The sequence below is a fragment of the Mustela nigripes genome, chromosome 2, assembly GCF_022355385.1.
Source record: "Mustela nigripes isolate SB6536 chromosome 2, MUSNIG.SB6536, whole genome shotgun sequence".
Taxonomy (NCBI): domain Eukaryota; kingdom Metazoa; phylum Chordata; class Mammalia; order Carnivora; family Mustelidae; genus Mustela; species Mustela nigripes.
In genome coordinates this window covers 216,231,896-216,253,729 of record NC_081558.1, presented here as the reverse complement: position 1 = coordinate 216,253,729, position 21,834 = coordinate 216,231,896, and the positions used below count along the sequence as shown (strand labels likewise).

Here is a 21,834-nt window from a genome sequence, read left to right as displayed (position 1 = left end):
CCTCCCCTCCTCCTCCGCCAGCCACACCTCCGGTCCCTCCCACACGAGAGGTCAAACGCACCGCAGGACACATCTCAAAGCCTTCCACGTGAGGGAGGAAGAGCTCACAGGCTTCCTGCGTCCCCCATGCCGGGTGCCGATGCGGGTGGGGTCCTTCCGACGCCAGCGCCGACCCCGCCGGCAGACAGGACACGGAGCTGGCCCGGCCCGCAGCTTTCTCCCGTGGCAGGGATGGGGACCCAGTCTGATTCATCACAGACACCCGGCCCCTGGGAAGCCACGGACCCAGCCCTTACCTGAGTTACCACGTAGAATCCCAAACTGTGGATGTTGTAGAAATAGCCTAACCCAAAGAGGGCGGTGAAAGCGCCACTAGCCAGCATCCCAAACGTGAGGTAGTGCCGAATGGGCAGGCGCTCCCCTATGATGCCGCTGAGGACGGAGAACAAAGCAGCGAACGTGAGAATGAGCAGACGGACACACCCATGATGTGGAGGAGCCGTGACCTTTCTGGATGTTCCCACGCTGTTCCCGGAGCTTTCAGAACTCGAATGCACTACAGTTTCTAGGAAGATTTCATCACAACTGTGTCCAGCAGACTGCTCATGAACCAGAGGCTGGCCACCGGCAACATCTTTTAGGACTTTATTTCTGGAAGGGCCATGGACTGTCAAGTCGTAAACCTCAAACACTGTGACTTGTGCATGATGGCTGCCAGTTAAGACCACCGGAACCCCTGGGGGGCTCCGTCGGGTAAATGACTCTTAGTTTTGGCTCAGGTCATGATCTTGGGGTCCTGAGATCGGCTCCGTGCTTAGCAGGGAGTCTGCTTGCCCCTCCCCCGCCCCCCACCCAGAACGGGTAAATAAGATCCTCAAAAAACAAAACAGTAAAAACCTGTCCCGCTAGTTAGTCCTGCTTTTATATAAACAACGTCCAGTGTGTGTGCACAGTATTTAAAATGGTGATGTTCTGACTGTAGACGTGTGTCATGAAAACATCGCCTGTCGCCTCCGGACGTCCCTCGGCCCTGAAACTGTCGCTAAGTCACCTGCGTCCACACACGGGGCTGGATGGGCTCTGCCATTAGCTGCCCTCCAGCCGCCACCACTGTGACCAGGCCTGAAGACAGATTATCTTTAACGCGAGTGCTGACACAGGAGGCTAGGGCTGCTATGCTCCTGTCCCAGCAACGTGACCCGGTAACGAGCTGGCCTTGCAGGACAATTCCGTTCCAGAGCTGTCTGGGATGGCTCCCATGAGATCAAAGTGGGCCAAGGGCCTGGTCCATGGTGGCTGCTCTCCGCAGAGCAGCTCATGCCTCGGGAAGTAGGTGGCCTGGGGAGAACTGCCACTGTAGAGCGGTGTGTCACTGTCACTTATGAAGGGGACAAACACCAGAATAATCAAATGATTGTGAGCCTCCTGCAGTCACTGAAAAGCACGGATCTCCCTTCCTTCCACGTAGCCATCCCGGAGTCACATAAACAAGAAATATAATGATACCTGCCGGCTGGGGAACACTGCTCAGGGAATGATCTCCAAAATTCTGTCCTTCATCTCAAGAACCAAGACAGCAGGACACTTCTCCTTCTGAAGTCCCCAGAGAGGACCATCTACCTAGCACCAACCAAGTGACTACAGAAAGTAATTTAAAATTAGGTCTAATTTATAATTATAAATATTTATGATATATATTTATAATTATTTAAATTAGGAATTACATCCAGGTCAAATTCAAAGTTGCATAGAAACATCATAAGCTCAAGAGCATTCTAGAGTTAAGCAAGTGATGTTTTTCCACTTGCTGGCTTCAGAGCAGAGAAAACGTGTCCCAGAGGGTCTGGCTGTCCTGTCTGACGTCACAGGATAGAGCTAATGCCATCGGCCAGGGCTGAAAAATGTTCTCAGTCTTGCTATACAATAATGAGCCCAAATTTAGTCTCTATTCCAAAGTTTTTAAAGAAAAGGCCTAAGGGAACGGACGCCATTCTGTCTCACATCCGATTCGTACGGGGACTAAAGTCCTCGCTGCACCCGCTAGGAAAGGCTTGCACTGACACAGGCGCCCCTGCAGATGATTCACCTGACCAGCCACCTGCCCTGATGTCACTAAAAGGCCACGGAAAGCAGTGGCTGCCCTTGCTACAGTCGCGAGTCTACTCCAGATTCTACGCTAGATGGAGTTCTGTAATAACCCTCTTTAGCGACTTGCATGACACATTACCTTTGCCAGTGAAGAAGCAACAATAAAACCACCTATTTAAAGGCTTCACCTCAACACTCTCGATGTGCTGCGGGGTCATTCTTTGTGGCGAGGGGCTGTCCTGTGCTTTAGCACACTTAGCGGCCCAGCTCTCTGCCTGCTAGATGCTGCCAGGAAGCCCCTTTCTCCTGCTGAGACAACCAACCATGCTTCCAGATCCTGCTAAATGTTGCCTAGGGGACAAAATCACTCCTAGCTGAGAAGCACACGTAAATACTATCTTCTAGTAACCAAGAAAAACACATTCAAACTTTTAGGCCTTTTTGTACTATAGGTTATCGGTGTCCGGTAAGACTGCAATCTTCGGGTATCAGTATTTGATCTCAAGATGGAACATGGCCAGCCGCCCGGCTGCAACTTAGCCCCACGAAGCCGAATGCTTCCCCCGCCTTCTCTCAGCGGGGCTGTGTTCCGCTGTGGGTCACACACAGAGGGTTTTCGCATCCATCCTTATTCATTCGTTCGTTCAGACAAGTTCTGCAGCGCTAGGTAAATACAATAAAATGGGGGTGCAGCCACTCCACCAACAGGAACTGCCTGCCTGGGTACCGGCCACCCACCAACTGCCCTGAGCTGGGACAGGGGCAGGTCTGGAGGATGCCAGGCTCCAGGGGACTGGTCAGGAAAGAAGCTAACCATTTACAGGGATCCCCAAGATTCTTAAACCTCTGAAGATCTCTGAACAACAATCTCTTGAGCCAAGGGCCTTAGTCCCTACAATTTTTTTCTTTTAAGATTTTATTTATTTATTTGACAGACAGAGAGAGAGCACAAGCAGGGGGAGCAGCAGGCAGAGGGAGACGCACACTCCGCGCACTCCCCGCTGAGCAGGGAGCCCATTCCAGGACCCTGGGATCGTGACCTGAGCCGAAGGCAGACGCTCCACTGAGTCCCCCAGGAGCCCCATTTTTTTTTTTTTTTTTTTAACCTGGCTGAACTGATACAACGCCGGTGTTTAATCAGGTAATCACCTGTCCTGGTACTGACATACTACTTCCACCTTCCCGGGTCCATTCAGAATGGGGTAATGATCACACGGAAAGATGCTGGAGCGCTCTGCGGGCCAGGCTCTGTTCTGAGCGTTCGTTGGGTCCTCACCACGATCCTATCAGTTAACTACCATTCTCTTCGGTTCACAAAGGGGAGACTGAGGCCCACAGAGGGGCAATGACTGGCCCAAAGCCGTGTGAGCCAGTGCTGGAGTCGGATTCATTCCCAGCAGCAAGCACAAGGAGGGCGGTGAGGCACCCTGTGGGGCCGAGCTGGGCAGCGGGGACGAAACTGCTCTGATGTTGGCAACCATGTGGGCAGACGGCAGCCCCGGAGACCAGAGGGGAGGACGTGCTCCACAGCATATCCCCGGGGGCGACCAGCACCCCGCCCCTGGTGACCACATCGTGGCAGGATTCACTGTGCATGTGAAACCCCAGGGCCCTGAGCGCCGTCCCTGGACGGTCCGCCCTGATCAGCATACTACTGGGCCATCTACGTAGGCAGCTTTGCAGTGGCGCCCCGACCAGCAGGGCACCCTGCACAGGCCGGCTTTCACTTTGCCCTCGTCTGTGAGAAGACACGGGAAGGGAGGTGACCTGCGGACGCGTTTTGCCCCAGAGGGACAAGAACCATCAGGGGACGGAGAACCCCAGCAGACCTACCTCAGGTACATGCCGATGGCGTAGGCGCACAGAAACGAGTAATCCAAGGCTCCGAGCAGCTGCTGGTAGTTGTCCTGGTCTACAGGGGTGAAAATCAACAGGCAACAGTGAGCACCGCTCACTCTGCACCCAACACTGGTTCGCGCTCCGGGGCAGGACAGCCCAACACACACGTGCCCTGTACGGTAGGACAGTGCACTCGGGAGAACGGGGCTGTCCCCAGCACAGAAAACCTGGGGAACACCCGAGTGGCTTCTTGACAGAAGGAAAGAAAGTCACCATGTTTTCAAACAGTCACTAAACAAACATGGGTGACAGGAGATCCCCACTCGTCCCGGAGAGCACGTGGGGCATTCACTCTGCCTCCCGTGTGGGTCTGGCTGCTCCTTGGCCGCCCCAGGCCAGCCCCAGGCCAGCCCCTGGCCAGCCCCTGCCCCACGCCCCCCCCCCACCTCCGGGGGTCTCCCTGTTGTTCCCAGCTTCGACATGGACAAAACACAAGTGATCTGCAGCAGGTCCCCCAGGCCGCGAACCTGTCAGATGGCAGCGGCTCTGCACGCAGGGAGGGCCAACTGACAGGATACCACTGTCCCCGGAGAGGCAGTCACACTCAAGAAGGTGGTTCCTGAGGCTCAGACGGGGCAGGCCCGGCGTCCAGCAGTGCCTAGTGGCCCAGCCGTGGTGGAGCCGGAGGACAGGGCACTTCCAGAACCCCCGACCCCAGCGTGCACACGGGGGGACAGATGGAGAACTCACCGAATGGGGCCCAGCTACAGTCCGTCTCATTGTCTGCTGGCTGGCGGTGGGGCGCGCCACTGGCTTTCTGGTTCCAGCTGTTGAACTGGACTTGCCCCTCGTGCAGGGTAGCGCAGTATCTGTGCAGCTCGCCCTAGGCCACCCACGGGGGTCAGAGGCCAGAGGGAGAAGGTGTGCTCAGGGCAGGCTCCGCGGGCTCACAGCAGGAAGCCTGCACATGGCAACACTGTGCCCAGGGAGTGAGGCCCCATGGGCGCGATCTGTCTGCAGGACCCAGAGTGCCTGCAGAGACTGAGGCTCGTGGGGCCCTTGGCCGTGGCCAGCCCTGAGCACACACACAGCCCACACAGGCCTACGTGGGGCCCCCAAGACGAGTGTCCCGCGCAGCCATGTGACAGAAGCCGCCTGCTGCCGTCCCGGCGCCCATAGTGGAAGCAGGGACTCTTCGTGCTCAATGTTGACAACCCAACCCTGCCCAGCAGAACGCGAGACAAGCCACGGGTCCACGCGACGATGAGGACAGATCTTACAACCAAGGAAGCCTGACACGGTGCCCACGGCAGAATGTCACCTAATGACAGAGGACAGGGCACACGGAGCCTGGACCTGGAGCTGGAAGGGGGCGAGACCTGAGCCCAAGGGATGACTGGCCAGGCAAGCATGTAAATGTTCGCCAGGCTAGATGCTGAAGGTCCGTGGACATCACTGTGTGCAAATCAGATACCTCATCCAGAGAACCAAACAGCAGGGGCACAAGGCCACCAGCCCACCCAGAGAACCAAACAGCCGAAGCCCACCGAGCTGTCCCCGGAGCCAGCAGGCAGGCCAGGGGCAGGGTGCAGGGGAGCGGAGGCTCCAGGGCTCTGGGGGTGAGTGTGAGGCCTGAGCAGGCCACTCCCACCCTACCTGTGTGCCTGCCCACCGACAGGGCTGCCCCCCCGACCCCCCACAGAACGCTTCCCGGGACTGGAGATGCCAAACACCACATCAGCACCGCGCTCGGGACGGGGTGCCCCGTGAGGAAAGGTGGCCGTTGCGGTGGGGCATGGGGGTGCCAGGAAGGGCTGGAGGGGTGGTCACTGGAGACGTGCATAGGGGACACGGGGGGATGCTGGGGAGAGGAATCCCACTTCCGGAAAAGTGCCACATGATGGCTCGGGCCCATCTTGTTCTGGGGGAACCTCCCCGCGCCTGCTGGGCTGCGGGTTGTCCCACGTCTCCCTCCCACGGGGCTCCCTGCCACCTGCTGAGCGTTTTCTGGGTTTCTTTACTCCAAGCGGCTCGGAGGAAGCAGTCCTCCAGATGGGAGGACAGAAAGGAGGCATCCTCGAGGTCAGGGAGGAGCCCTTAGCAGGAGCAGGGGCCCTAAAAGGGCGTTCCTTATCGAGCCGCCACCTGGGAGACAGGGGGCTTGGGGGGCACCAGCAAAGCTGGTCCCAGGAGAACCCCTCCAGGTCAGGACACATGCAGTGGGCAAAGAGCCCCACCCCAGTGCACCAGGCTCGGGGAGGGGAGTGTGGGGGGCAACCGGAGTCCTGCCCACCACCTTCCCTCGCCCACACCGTTTCTTCGGGAGGGAGTCGCCTAAGAGGTTGATCACCTCCAGGCAGCTGCCCTTGCCAGGGCTGTGGTCAGCCTGGCCTGGACGCCTCCGGGTTTTGCATGGACACACGCCACTGAGAGCTGGCATGACCCACGGGACTTGGCCACTCTGTGGTCCTGTGGCTTTGGCACCCTCGCTGGGCGTTCTGCTAGAATCCAAACACTGCCCTAAAAATCAGCAAGGCTTGCTTTACAGACTCGGTTCAGTCTTTGCTAAATAGCTTTCCTCTCGCCCTTCCTGCATTACTTCGAGCCCCTCTGCCCCTGCCGGTCCTCCGGGGCTCGCCCAGCTGGATGTCGCAGGGAACCCGGAGGGAGGCTGGGGAGGCCGAGCCCCTCCCTCCCACGTGCCCCGGGGAGTCTCCCATTTCCCTGTCCCCTGATTCTATATTTAGCTCCTCTTCCTCGCCTGCAGAAGTCAGCCTTTCCCCGGGCTGGACCCCGGGCCTCACTGTCCTCCCCGTACACTGCCCACGAAGAGAGCTGCAGGCGGGCTGGCGGGGGACCTGCCCGCTGAGAGGGGAGGTCCCCACGTGGGAGCAGGGGAGGAGGCCGCTGTGGACCCCTGCTCCGAACACGGTTTTCACATGCTCTCCCATCAGGTCAGAGTCCCAGGAAGCAGCCGTTGTGAGAAACAGCAAAGATTGGGAAGGATCCCTTCTTTCGGAAACAAGCAGAAAAGCGATTCTGGTTTGGTTTGTCCTGCGGTAAGCGGGCTCTGAGCTGGGACACAGGGGCCAAGGTGCTGCCTTCCTGCCTCCACCATCCCTGTGGGGACCGCTCCTCCCCTGGCCTCTGGCCTCTTGGAGAGTGTGGGGACTGGCAGCCACCAGCAGCAGTCCCCCACTCCACGCCGGCCCCTCCCCCGCCCGCCCTGACAGCAGGTGGTCGGTCACTCAAAGCTGAGCAATCGGGAGCCTACCTGGCGTGGAGTGTGCCAGCTACACGATCCTTGAGGTCGTCTTGTCACCGTGGGACCCACGGGGGAACAGCAACAACAAAATACAGAGCACAGGCCGCGGGGCCCGGAAGGTGGGGCGGGAGAGGACGGTGGCCACAGGACGGAGGGCCACAGCGAGCAGCCCCGGAGAGCAAGCAGCGTGGGTGCAGGCGAGGGGCTGCGGAGGTGGGGGTGGGGAAGCAGGTGTGGGTCCTGGTCCCCCCGCAGATCCCACCCAGCCCTGGCCCTGCTCCCTGCCCCACCAGTGGGCAGCGAAAGGGAACCACACGGGACCAGCAGACAGCACGGCCCTTCCGAGGCATACACATCCACGCAGCCGCAGGCCACGTCCTTAGCGGAGCTACCTGGAAGAAGGCTGCTGTGTAGGCTTGGAACTTGAGCGACATTGCAGAGAGAGTACTAGACCAAAACCCCAGCCCGCAGGCACTGGGGGTCTCCAGCCCCCAGAACCATGAGCAGTAGATCTCTGCGGCTGAGAGGCGACCGGGCACAGGGCCGGCGGCAGAAGGACCAGACGGCCGGGACTCACCCACAGCACGACCCACGTGTGGTCAGGTGCCCCGAGGGAACACAGGGGCCACGGGACCGCGGCGCAAACACACCCCCACCGGCAGGTGCACGCCGAGAGAGAGGAGAGGTGTGGGATCAGGGCCGATCTTTCAAAACCAGAAGCCTTTAATACAGACTTAAGGACACCCTAACTCTTCTTACTCAAAATCCTTCTTGGAAATCTTTCTATGTCAAGTGGCGAGGCTGTAATTCTTTTTTTTGTTTGTTTGTGGTTTGCTTATCTATTTACTTGCTGATATACTGATTTATTTTTTAAAGCTTATTATTGTTATTATTATTGTTGTTATCTTTTTAGGAATCTCTACGCCCAACATGGGGCTCAAACTCACGGCCTGGAGAGTGGCACATTCCCCCAAGAGCTGCAGCCCTGCACGTCCACCAGCGGCGCCCGGCTGCCTTCCCGCCCCCGCCGCCCCCGCTGCCCGTGACCGGGGCTAGCGCGCTGCGTCGGGTGTCCGGACGGTGGATGTGAGGCGACCCAGTGGTCCTTTCGCCGGCCTTCACGGGCACTGGCCAGCTCGCACACGGCTCATCCAGTCTGGCGGGATTCAGGCTCCTTGTCTGTGAACTTACTCTCCTCCCCCTCTGGGGTCTTCCTTCTGCTCTGCCAACTTCACACCTCTCCGACGGACATCATTTTGTTCGTGGATTTTTACTTATTTATTACACTTAATCTTCCATCCACCCATCCATTTTTGTAAGCTAGGGATTCAACTCCGTTCTTCTAGACAACAGCCAGCCGCGCTCACGCCGTTTGCTAAAGATGCTCCAGTGTTCCCCCTTCTCTGTCCACCACGCCGTATTTCCTACTCCCTTCCCTGACCTCTCGGTCTGTTCTCATGCCGTACCATAAAAATTTGATTGTACTGGCTTAAAAATGCTATCTTTTCCACACTTTCCTTGGACATTTTGCCACATAAATTCTTGGGCTGATTTTGTTCGGTGCAAAAGGCCTGCCGAGACATTCTGCTGCAGCCGCCTTCATCCCGGGACACTGGCCTTTCTAGAGAGCAATCCTCCCACCCAGAGCCGGGCTGTGCCGCGCCGTCTTCCATCTGTCACTGAGCATTCCACAGCTTCCGCCTTCCGGGCTCTGTGCGCCCAGAGAGGACCGGGCGCGGACACTCAGACCCGTCGGGGTCGCCGTTCCCGCGGGGGGCACGGGAGGCCGGGCTGGGACGGCAGTGGAAGGGAGGAGGGCTGCGCCTGATCCCGCCGCCGTCCGGCCCGTGTCCGCCGCCGCCGCCCGGCCCGTGTCCGCCGCCGCCGCCCGGCCCGTGTCCGTGTCCGCCGCCCGGCCCGTGTCCGCCGCCGCCGCCCGGCCCGTGTCCGTCACTGCCGCCCGGCCCGTGTCCGTCACCGCCACCTTTGTTTTCTTTTTGCTACACCACAATGTCTTATGTCACGCCACTCTTTGAATGTCATTGAGGGATATAAACCGTTTTATAATTCACAACCACCGGTGATCAATTCCAGGTAAGCAAATACATTTTCACTTTGTTTTGCTTCTCGTGTGCTAGCGAATACAGACTACAGATAGTTCAAGCTATTCCTTGGGTCACCGGAATCATCCGTAGCTGTAGTTTTATAAGTAAGACGCGCTAAGCATGTCGAAGCTTTGTGAGGCGTTACAAAGTTGAGGCTGACGTTTGTAGGGGGACGTCCGGATCGATCTTAGGAGACTGTGCGTGAGGCCCATCCGTGTCCAGGCACAACTAAGGCGCTAAGTCGGGAAATCTGTGCGTGGGAGAAAATCGGGCTGCGGGCCCGTGGGCGTGTTTGAGATCCTCAACGCCCTTCAAATCCCGCAGCTCAGGGCTTGAGAGCAGAGACCCTGCCCAACTCACCAGACCTGGCACCGCCCTGCATGAGGGGACTGGGCCCCCGAGTCCCCAGGCCACTGTGAGGACTCCGTGTCAAATGGCAAACAGGCCACCCTGTCACACCGCAGGTCACGACAAACCCTGTGACCAACAGATGCTTTCAGAAGGGCTGGCAGGACCCTGCCTCATCAAGACGTCCATCATCAGTGCGCCCCAAACTCCCAACAGGGACACTGGGAGTGCGCCCTACGGCAATGCTACATTCCTTCCTGGCTACGCGAGGCCCCTCACAATATCACATCAAGTCCCCATGTCCTGTCCTGCGACGACGATCCTCCAACAGGCAGCCCGCCTTCCCCACACCGCCTGCGTCCCAGCAGAGCCTCTGCCCCCCGGGCTGGGGCTTCGTGGTGAGGGCCCACGCTCCATCGGCTACTCCAGGCGTCCACCCCCACATCCGAGCTCGATCCTGAAACCCCAGCAGGCTCCCCAAGCACTCCCGCTCCTTCAGCCCCACGGCGCTTGCTGGGACCTCTTCAACAATCTCCTCCACTTCTATCACTTGCCTTTCCTTGAGCTGTGCGTGTGTTTCCCTAACACGGAAGACAGAGAGTGAGTGGTGATATTTAAATGGAGCAGCTGGGGTGCCTGGGGGGCTCAGATGATTGAACATCTGCCTTCGGCTCAGGTCATCATCTCCAGGTCCTGGGATCGAGCCCCACATTGGGCTCCCAGCTCAGAGGGGAGCCTGCTTCTCCCTCTGCCTCTGTCTCTGCCGCTGCTTGTGTGTTCTAATGAAGAAATAAAATCTTCAAACATAAATAAATAAATGTGGTGGCTAGTCCTTGGAACGATTTTAGAGTGCCTGGCTGGATGCATTAAAGCCCGCTCTCTCTTGTCTCTTCTTTGAAAACCACATTTTTAAAAGTCTGCAAACATTTCCACAGCCATTAAAACTTGGTATATCAAAAACCTGAGAATTCTGCAAGTGACGCGAAGGGCACCGAAGGTTCCTGCTTACGCGAGGTCAGCGAGGTCCTGCAGAACCCTCTGCATAGATGGATGCTGTTTTCAAGTCCCCTGGGCATTACTGGAGAAGGGGGAACACAAAACTGTCCACAGGAGCAACAGCCTCGTTTGGCATTGCTGCTCCCACCGGCCTGAAGACTGAGAGGCCGGCGCTCAACCACGTGGTGGGCATGAAGGAAGCGTGGCTGCTAAGGTCAGAATTACAGCGCTGGATCCGTGTCCCTGCCCACGACTAGGCAAGGGAGGGGGCAGTCTTTGGCACTGGACAATTTCCTTGTTCCTTCTACAATCAAGAGTCAACAGCCTACAGCCTTTTGAGAGTTTATAGGCAAAATGATGTCATTTCTAAGAGGGTAAGAAAACGACCTGTTTCTTCCCAGTTGTAACTGGCTATTACGTAGGCTTGTCTACTTTAATCTTCTTTTCTCAAAGTGTAGTTAAATGCCTGCTGAGCAACTTTCTGCTCTCCCGTCACTCAAACAGAAGCTCGGGGTTCTCAGAATAACAAGAGAGCCACCACCATGGCCAGACTTAGAGGACAGCGATCGTAGAGGCACTTCGGGGAACAGTTTAAGACAGGATGTATTTGGAGGGAAGGTCACAGAGTAAATATTTGATTAAGCTTTAGAATTCTGCAACTGTCAGTTACTACAACTGAAAGCATATTACCTCTAAAACGATAAACCCTAAAAGCATGTCCAAGATTTTTGTTTCAGAAAAGAGAAACTAACAATCAAAGCAGGATAACTTGATTCTAAAACCACCTGTTTTCTCCATGGCCCCGCCCCCCACCCCTTCTCCTGCCCCTCCCCCATTCCCGAACTGGCTCCTCGAGTAGCTACCAGCTCCCAGCTCCCGGCAGAAACTACAGGCAGGATACGAAACTGTGCTTTTTATGCTTTCTTACCTTAACTATGCTGATAGGCTTTCGGGATAAGTGGAAACTTGCATACAGCAAAAATGTCAAAATAAAAATGAAGGCTCTGTACCTGCAACACAGAACGGAGGCAGGGATGACATAAGTTAACACAAGACGCATTAAGATTACATTGTATCTCCCTGGTCTCTGGAGACCAACCTAGAAAAATGTTGCCAGGGCCGATGTCTGAGAATGATGAGAAAGTCCTGCCTGCGCTCTCCTGCGGGATTTTTTTTTTTTTTTAAAGATTTTATTTATTTATTTGACAGAGATCACAAGTAGGCAGACAGGCAGGCGGGGTGGTGGGGGTAAGCAGGCTCCCTGCGTAGCAGAGAGCCTAACGCTGGGCTCAATCCCAGGACCCCAGGATCATGACCTGAGCTGAAAGCAGAGGCTTTAACCCACTGAGCCACCCAGGTGCCCCTCCTCTGGGATTTTTATGGGGTCAGGTCTCACACTGAGGTCTTTCATCCATTTTGAGTTCATTTTTGTGTGTGGTGTAAGAGAGTGGCCAAGTCCCATTCTTCTGCATGTGGCTGTCCAGTGTTCCCAGCACCATTTATTGAAGAGATGGTCTTTGTCCTGTTGCTATTCTTGCTTCCTTTGCTGAAGATGAGTTGCCCACAGAGTTGAGGGTCCATTTCTGGATTCTCTGTCCCATTCCACTAACCTGTGTCTGGTCAGCAACTGTGTCTGGTTCTGTGCCAGGTACTGTACTGCTCTGATCGCGACCGCTCCGTAGTGTATCTTGCAATCTGGATTGCGATTCCTCCAGTTTTTTCATTTCAAGATTGCTTTGACTGTTTGGGGGTTCTGTGGATTCACACATGTTTTAGGATTGTTTGTTCTAGTTCTGTGAAAAATGCTGTTGCTACTTTAATAGGGACGGCACTGAATCCGTAGATTGCTTTGGGTAGTACAGACACTGTACGGATATTTGTTCTTCCAATCCATGAGCACGGGGTGCCTTTCCATGTCTGTGTCGTCTTCAACTTCTTTCATCAGGGTTTATAGTTTTCCGAGTACAGACCTTTCACATCTTTGGTTAAGTTTATTCCCAGATATTTTATTGTTTTTGGTGCAATTGTACATGGGATTGTTTCCTTAATTTTACTTACTGCTGCTTATTAATGTATAGAAATGCAACACACTTCTGTCTATTAATTTTGTATCCTGTGACTTTACTGAATTCACTTACCAGTTCTAGCAGTTTTTTGGTGGACTCTTTTCAGGTTTTCTATACATAGTATCATGTCATCTGCAGATAGTGAGAGTTTGAGTTCTTTACCAATCTGGATGCCTCTTACTTCTTTTTATTGTGTGACTGCTGGTGCCAGGACTTCCTGTCTATGTAGAGGAACAGAGGGGAGAGAGGACATCCCTGCTATTTTCCTGACCTTCGGGGAAAGTTCTGTTTATCCCCACTGAGTGTGATGTTCTCTGTAGGTTTTTCATGGAAGGTCTTTATTATGTTACGGCATGTTCCTCTAGACCTGCTTTGATGAAGGTTTACCAACAGATGTTGGACTTGTCAAATGTTTCTTCTGCATCTACTGAAATGATCAGATGATTTTTATACCTTCTCTTATTGATGTGAAATATCACATTGATTGTTGAATACCAAGCTACCCCAGCATCCCAGGAATAAATGCCACTAGATTGTGACACACGGTTTTTCTTATATTTTGTTGGATTTGGTTTGCTCACATTTTGTTGAAGACTTTCGCATCTATATTCATGAGAGATATTGGTCTGAAGAGGTAAAAATCCTTGAAGAGAGCACATACAGTACTTCCTCTGACATCAGCCCTAGCAATATCCTTCTAGATATGCCTCTTGAGTCAAGGGAAATAAAAGCAAAAATAAACTGCTGGGACTTCATCAAGGTAAGAAGCCTCTGCACAGCCAAGGAAATAACAAAACTAAAAGACAACCTACAGAACGGGAGAAGATATTTGCAAATGACATACCTGATAAAGGGTGAGTATCCAAAATCTATGAAGAACTTCAACCACTCAACACCGAACAACTAACAATCCAATTTAAAAATGGGCAGAGGACATGAACAGACATTTCGCCAAAGAAAACATCCAGATGGCCAACAGACACATGAAAAGATGCTCACCATCACTCATCATCAGGGAAACACAAATCAAAACCACAGTGAGATCCCACCTCACACCAGTCAGAATGGCTCAAATGAACAAGTCAGGAAACAACAGGTGTTGGCAAGGATGTGGAGAAAGGGGGGCCTCCTGCACTGCTGGTGGGAATGCAAGCTGGTGCGGCCACTCTGGAAAACAGTATGGAGGGTCCTCAAAAAGTTAAAAATGAAACTACCGTACTATCCAGTATTGGCACTACTGGGTATTTACCCCAAAAATACAAAAACACAAATTCAAAGGGACATGTGTGTCTCTACATTTACAGCAGCAGTATCTACAGAAGCCAAGATATGGAAGCAGCCCAAGTGTGCACAGAGAGAGGAATGGATAAAGAAGTGGGATGTGTGTATATACAGAATAGTACTCAGCCCTAAAAAAGAATGAAATCTTACCATTTGCAATGACATGAATGGATCTAGAGAGTTAAGCGAAGAATGTCGAAGACAGACAAATACCGTATGATCTCATGCATATGTGGAATTTAAGAAAGAAAACAAATGAGCAAAGGGGGAAAAAGAAAGAGAGACACAAACCAGAAACAGACTCATAACTCTGGAAAACACACTGGCGGTCACCAGAGGGAAAGTAGGCGGGGGAGGGGTGAACTAGGTGATGGGGATGAAGGACCAAATAAATAAAATACATACATACAAAATAAATAAATATTAAAATTAAAATAAATAAATAAGATGAAAATACATACACACATAAACAAACAATACCTTGTAACTGTATTTTAAATCATCTTATATGTATATTAGTCCCTCAATCCTATATCAATTACTAATCCTATTTGCAACATCACCATAATACATTTAAAAATTTCACCACTTTTGCTTTGTGCAAATTAAAACTGTTTCAATACTTATAAAAACATAACTACAATCAAAGAGAGATTTGGGACGCGGAAGGTGAACACACAGTTCATGGAGTAGACACGAAGAAACCATTAACTGGTTAGTAAGAGCATGAAGTACAAATTTCCTGTAAGCCTGTATCCTGGGCATTTAAGAGCACACCTATTTTTTACTTTGAGCTTCTGTGCAACTTTTTAAGAAGGACACATGCAAGGCAGGAATATAAATATCTCACTGGCCTCCATGAGAAACTTGGTGACCACAGACACGCTATGAACAAGGCAGATGGCGGCAGAAAGCCTGGCCTGAGGCCGGGTGCTCTTCTTGGTTTATGCAAAAGCAGCCCCAGAGCAAGACTGAGGTGAATCAGAGACTAGAGAAAAGAAGACCCTGGGCAAGAAGAGAAAAGTTCATTCCAACGTCCAAGCTGGAACCCCTCTCTGGAAAAGCACTTGTTGGGGAAGAAAACAGGTCAGTGGGAAGAGAACTTGGCAAGAGAGCAGAGCAGGGGCCCTGCCAGGAAGGCAAGGCTGGCCCCCACTCCTGAAATACCTGCCTGTTTCCGGCATGAAAAGGCCAATGACTTTCAGACAGAGAGCCCACCCAAGTGGATAGTCACCTACGGCAGAGGTACGGGCAGTGGAAGGGCACAAGGCAGGGCTCCAGCCCTGCAGGGACCCCGAGCTGGTCCCACCTGGGCTCAGGGCCCCCTTCTGCAGTCTGCTCAGGGAGCACGGACGAAATTCTGGGACCAAGTCAGCCCAGCACCTCCCAGATCAGGGTCCCAGAGAAGAATGGAGGCCTCGAGGATGCTGCATGACCCCGGGTCTCAGGTGTGTTACGAACCAGGAAAATGTGAATGTCATTGTCACCCGGCTAAGGATTTTGATAGAGTGACTTGATTTCAATGGGCCCTGGGTTCACACTCTCCAGTCTCTTCCCAGACATAAACAGAATATTCTATGTACAAGTAATTGATCCTTATTAAATATATTTATTAAGTAGGATAAATAAGCCTAGAAATAAAGAGCTCTTGTGTGTGTCCAGATCACATCTGAAGAGCCCCAGGGATCCCGATACGCCTGCAGCCCTAGAGGACAGTCTGTCTAGCTTATCCAGACTTAGTGGCCAACCTGGGCCTCCACCCACCACCTCTGGGCTGCTGCCTCCTTCCTGGAGATTCTGAACCAGAAAACCCTCCTTCTGTGGAGCCAGTGTCGGGGCGGACTCCGGTGCCCCGACTTCTAACCCGGCCCTTCCTCCCGTCCTTTCCTCTTCGTTGTGACACAGGATTTGTGGAGGGGAAGAGTCAGCATCCCGGGCTGACGGTTCCCTTCCAGAAGGTCTGGAAGACATTTTACTTCCACGGGATTACCTGGGGTTATAGGACCAAAGTCCTACACAACCTTCCTGATTGCTTTTCCTGGCCTGTAATTAATTCTACCCTCATTTTCTGTCTTCCTTTATGCTCTACGAAGCAGGACTGTGGATGATTGTGACCGTCCACTTTGCACTGGGTTGAATCCTCTGCCCCCCCAAATTCAAGTCCAACCGAAAATCTCACAACATGACCTTATTTGGAAATCGAGTCCTGGGGATGTAATTAGTGAAGCTGAGGCCATACTGAACCCACGTATGACCTGAGACCACACGAGATCTTTAATCCAATGACTGACATCCTTACAAAGGCCTTATGGAAGATACAGGGACAGACAGGAAGACGGCAGCGTGATCACAGAGGCAGAGCCGAGATAAGGAAGGCCAAGGACCACCAGGCACCCCCAGAAGCTGAAGGAGGCAGGAGGGATCCTTCCCTGGAGCCTTGGGAGCCGCGCAGCCCCACCAACACCTGGGTCTGGACTTGCAGCCTCTGTCGTGTGTGGGGCTGTTACAGCAGCCTCGGGACACGAATGCAATCTGATACTGGTGTTTTTGTTCAATGTCACATTTGGGCTTGGAACAGGAAACATGTACAATTACAAGGGAGCTACAGAACCCTCTGACTCTTCCACCTGCTAGTACTCTGCGGTTCTGTCTAGCGGTGGCCTTATTTGCATCAATCAGCACAAGAACGGTGCTGGGGTTGATGCAAAGTTTCTAGCAAAGCAAAAGTGCATCTCGGCAGTGACAGCACAGGCCCGGTGTGCACCTCAGAGCCTCGCAGACATGGTCTCCAGCCTCGCGTGTGCTCCCGGACGGCAGCCTGCTTCTGCCCGAGATGAAGGACACAGCGTCTGTTTCCAGCTGCAGCGGTACTCGTCGGAGTCGTAGGCCAACGGGGGAGACCAACACTGTAGGGGACAGTTACTGGGCGGTAGGATCTGGCATGGGAGTTTGTCCAAAGGCGTCCTTAACTTGGGAACAAGGAAACCACACAGAGCTACGATGGGACACCTTCCCAGAGCATCCTAGACACAGACGGGATGTCAGAGATGCTGGCACGGACCACCTGCTCAAGCGGCCCTCTGCCCCAGCGGCCCCGTGCCCAGTCTGCCGTCCAGGAAGCGGCGCTTCTCCCCTCTGTGTAACTAACACGGAGTCTGCGGAGACACACGTAGAGCTGACACGGGCATCCTGTCCCTCTGGTCTCCCCTCGCAGTGTCTGATCCTGAGGATCTCAAAGGGCGCGGGCCTGGGGGGTGGGGAGCTGCAGGCATCCCCTGGGGGCGGGGCTTCCTTTCTCACCCTCGTGCCCGCACTTACAGCCCTGCCGCTCCGGGGTTCTTGTTCTGTCCATCGGACTAATCCACCACTAGCATCATTTACTTTAAATCTCAAGTCCCTCCAGACTCGGCTCATCATTTCTGGTACGAAGTAGTCCTGGCTCCTCCTACCGCGCCTGCGGCCCAGTCCTCACATCGGTCCGGACTCCAGGGTGCCTGGGTCCCTCCACGGGAGACCGCACGCAGAGCCCGAGACCCGCGGAGCCCGACACCCAGCACCCAGTGCTCCCTACCCTGAACGCCGCTTCATCCAGGGCCTCTGAGCCGACTGGGTGTGGTATGTGACTCACATGCATCACACAGCCCACACTCAGACAGCACACACCACACACACACACACACACAGCAAACACACGCACACACAAACACAACACACCACATATACACCATACGTATCACATACCTCAAACACAACACACATGCACACCATACACACACACACACCACACACCAGACATGCACAAACACATCACATATACCACACACATCTAACCAACACACATCACATGTACATGTACCACACATGCGTGCACACACACACACCACACATGCATTAAGCCCACGTGCAGAACCACATGTAGCTGTTTCTCTCCGGGTCTTCCTGATACGTTACTTCCCGACCAGCCCCTCCTGCGCCCGCGTCTGTAGCCCCTCACCAGCAGCGAGACATCCTCTGCCCTCCGTGCTGTTCCTAACAGAAGAGCGTTACTGAATCCAGTCCTGAGGAAATACTAACTAGACACCCCAACAAGGGACAGGCTATGACAGAAATGGCCAGTACTCTTCAAAAATGTCAAGGTCATGAAGGACAAGGGAAGGCCAAGAAACAGCTTCCGACTGAAGGACACGGAGTCCCACAGGACAATGGAACACAACATGTGATTGTGGACGGGGTCCTGGACCAGGGGACACAGGACACGACATCCTGGGACGTTGGCTGCTGTGACTTCTGATATGGACCGTGGATTAGATCACAGCATTACCTCACGTTAAATTCCCTGATTCTGACCTTCACGCGCAGTTGTAGGAGAATGTCTTATCGCCAGGAAACACACACCAGCATACTGAGAAATAAAAGGGCATGATGACTACAACTGACTCAAATGATTCAGAAAAATACGTGTGTGCGTGTGTGTGTCACACACACACACACACACAGAGGGTGGAGGGAGAAGCAAATGGGCAGAGTGTGCAGGTGTGTCTGGGAGCTGAGCCCTGGCCCCCGCTGGACTGGCCACATTCAACAGTCCCTCTACCCAAGGTTTACTCTGCTTGACACTCAGCACCCCAGCACGAGACCAGTATCCCACCCTGGGCCCCAGACTGCCTCCTGGGGGCCGTGGGCCAAGGAGAAAGGTCAAGGACACAGAGCCTCGGGGGCCTCAGTCGCACCTACTGAGTCAGGGAAACTAAAGGACCCCATAGAAAACGGCTTTTCTCCCGGCGCTTCCAGCTTCGGTTTTTGCTAGAGCTCTGCCCCCGCCCCTTACACATCTGTGACAGAACAGATAACGTCCGTCTTTCGCATGAACACCGAGGAGTTAATGACTTCTTCAGAGTTTTCCAGCACAGCAGATGATATCTAAGGAGTGACCGGGGGGAGTCATCTTGAACTTTTCCAAAACCTTGGACTCACCAAAACCCCCGGCTCCAGGGCACAAGTGACTTCCGGAGGACAGCTCAACACTGGCTTTGTTCCTGGGTTACTGAGGAGGCACGGGCACCAGACCACCGTCAGTAAAACCCCAGGCCCCAAGCGAACATGACACGCTCTCTTTCTTCCCTTCTGAGTCTCCCGGACGCGCTGTCTGTATCCACACTCTCTCTGTACCTTCAATAGACTCCGTTCTTACTTCCTCTCGGTTTGTGTCTGATTTCTATCCCGCCTGAGGCCGAGGGCTTTCTTGGCTGGTCCTCCGGGGCCCTCCTCTGGGTCCCAAGACCCAGCCAGCCCGCTTTAGTCCCACAGCTGCGCACAAAGGAGTCAGGTCCCCAAAGGAAATCAAGGTGGTGTCAGCAAGGGCAGTGCCCACTGGGAGAAAGACATCGCCAGGCCTCTGAAGGAAGGTCCAAGCTAGCTTTGTCCCTCTGGGGACGGGAGCTGGGATCTACAGAGTAAAGGCCAACGAGCAAGTCCGAGGCAGAGACGAAGAGACACGCTACACCCTTGTCACCCAGAGTGCGGTCTGCGGACGCAGGGCACCCTGTCCCCTGGGAAATGCAGACGCTTGGGCCCCACCCCAGACCTCCTGAGGAAGCATTCGCATTTTAACAAGTTCCCAGGGGGAGGAAGCACATGTAAACTCAAGTGTGAGAAGCCCTAGGGCCTCAGCCTGAGAAAAGGGAAGGAAGAGAAGAGAGAAGAAAAGAATGAATCTGTGACGCACAGGACATGGGGCTCTTTGTGATCGTCTTACAATTTTCTTCTGTGATTTTGGAAACTGTATCAAAACAAAACAGACAAGGAAACTGAAGGGAAGCGCCCACTAGAGGAAAGGGATGTGTCTACAGCTGGCGACCAGGTGCCCGGTAGACGAGAAATGAAACGACACGGGAACCACTCTGGGAGGGACGCAGAGGCCCTGTGAGTGCCACCGACCAGCAGGGGCCTGAGACGCAGGAAAGGGTGTGAGGGCCACAGGTGGGCTGTCGGGGCAGAGATGAAGGGGTCCAGGATGCGGCACTAAGGCACAGAAACTGCTCTGAGTGGAGGGAATCTGAGTGCCTTTAATTTCTAACCTGCCCACAAGCACAACCACCTAGAAGAACTTAAGTGCGGCAACCCCCTCCCTGGGAGCAGCAGGGCAGACACTCTTCTTGCTGGAAAGGAGAAGCACCAGCAGCTCACCTAAAGAAAGGCCCACAGCACTACCTTATCTCCCGTCTGTTCCCATAAGGCCCGCTGAACCTTTCCGAAAAGTCACTTGTTTTTCCCTTGTCCTCCTCCTCTTCCCTTACTAAGATGGCACAGAAGCCACCTGAGTCACATTTTTCTGTAACCTCCCCTGCATATGTGATCACATCTGTCTTTTGTAGTTTAATTTGCACGTCCCCAAGGAAAGAGCCCAAGAGGATAGAGGAAAACTTATTCCTTCCCAGTAGAGAGCAACAGGAAAGAGAAACTTCTGGGCGGGTGGGCTCCGGGACAGAGAGGCTGGCTCCAGTCTCTGCCCTTGCCCTCTTCTTCCTCTAGGGGCGTGAGATTCCTGCCCCAACCGTGAGAAGGGCTGTCAGAGCATGCGACGTGAGCTTGGTCCCGAAACAGGAAGCGGTATTCTGGTCTGCATCTAACTTGTTTAGCCTTCATCTTCTCTCAGTAAGTACTGCCCCAGCTAAGCCACTCACCGCACTCAGGGTTCATACACTTATCTCCCCCGAAGCCACTTTACAATCCTGCCCATAGCCAAGGGGCGTTTTTCCATGGACACCGTCATTATTATAGAAACTACTGAAAACCACGAGGGAGTCCTAACGCTATCTGTCATGGCCAGAACCAAACGCAGAGGACAGCTTAGCAAAGTTCCTGGTCAGACTTTCCAGTGTTGATAAGCCATTCAACAGTAACCCAGGGACGCCAGGCATCCATACGCGTTTGTTATAATGACACTGGCTGTGCACGCACCGCCACACAGCACCGGGCCACGGACTGAGCGCCAGCACTCACCACTGATCCCGGGAGAACGAGACGATGAAGCGGACGCCTGGGGGCAGCGGAGCCATTTACGCCGCGCCGACCACGGGGCTCTGGTCACAAGAGGCGTCGTGCGTGGGTTACCAACCCGGGCTCCAGTGTCTCTCTGGCCCCTGCAGCTCCCGCGGACTGGAAGGTGCACCGAGGTGTCCTGCTGGGTCTTGCTTGCCCTCTTCCTTCAGGCAGAGGCTCGGCTCCCTACAAGGAGAATGAGCAGTGGAAAAGTCAGGTGTCCCGGCAGGGCCACTGTGGGAGTCCCTGGCAGATGTAAGGTCCGGAGTGGGTGTCGGCCGGCCCAGATCAAAGCTGGGCTTCCAGCCCCACACCGAAATCCCCCCACGAGAGCTACTGGGGGAGGCAATCTGCCTGCCCTCAGGGACAGCTTGTTCAGAGACCACAGACACAAACTCCACGTGGTCTGACGATGAACAGAGAGACTCCGAGTCCCTCCCTCTCCATCTGGGAGACATCCAGAGATCTTCCCACTCGCTCTTAACCACCACACTCTACGGAACGAATACTAATATTCATGGAGACCAGTCCGTGCCCAGTAGTCATACCGTGTGCTCAATTACCAGAGCATGCCAGGCAATGGGACAGGCTGGACTCCACCCCCTGTGGACCAGGCCACATCCAAGCCATGCTAACAGAGAGACACAGAGGCCTGGGCGAGATGGCAGGTCGTCAAGCCAATCATTTCACTGTGGCCTCACGACTGAACTGAAATGCACCTCGTGCTGTGGGAAGGTACCCAACTGTCCACCGTCCTCTTGATGCCTCATGTCCTGGGGAAGAACCCCATTCCGAAGCCAGGGCT

The 21,834-nt window shown here is 54.1% G+C and overlaps 1 protein-coding gene across 4 annotated transcripts in view; it reads right to left on the bottom strand.

Moving 5' to 3' along the window:
* The window catches only part of SLC37A1 (solute carrier family 37 member 1), a 57,698-nt gene that overhangs the window by 32,506 nt on the left and 3,358 nt on the right, over nt 1–21,834 (bottom strand). For all 4 annotated transcript variants that reach the window (XM_059392409.1, XM_059392410.1, XM_059392408.1 and 1 more), the window contains exons 2-6: nt 20,991–21,215; nt 11,570–11,651; nt 4,678–4,810; nt 3,922–4,000; nt 297–432 (exon numbers count right to left, since the gene is read on the bottom strand). In XM_059392409.1, coding sequence (XP_059248392.1) covers nt 297–432; nt 3,922–4,000; nt 4,678–4,810; nt 11,570–11,651; nt 20,991–21,046 — 486 coding nt within the window. In that variant the 5' untranslated portion in view covers nt 21,047–21,215. The remainder of the gene's footprint in view (nt 1–296; nt 433–3,921; nt 4,001–4,677; nt 4,811–11,569; nt 11,652–20,990; nt 21,216–21,834) is intronic.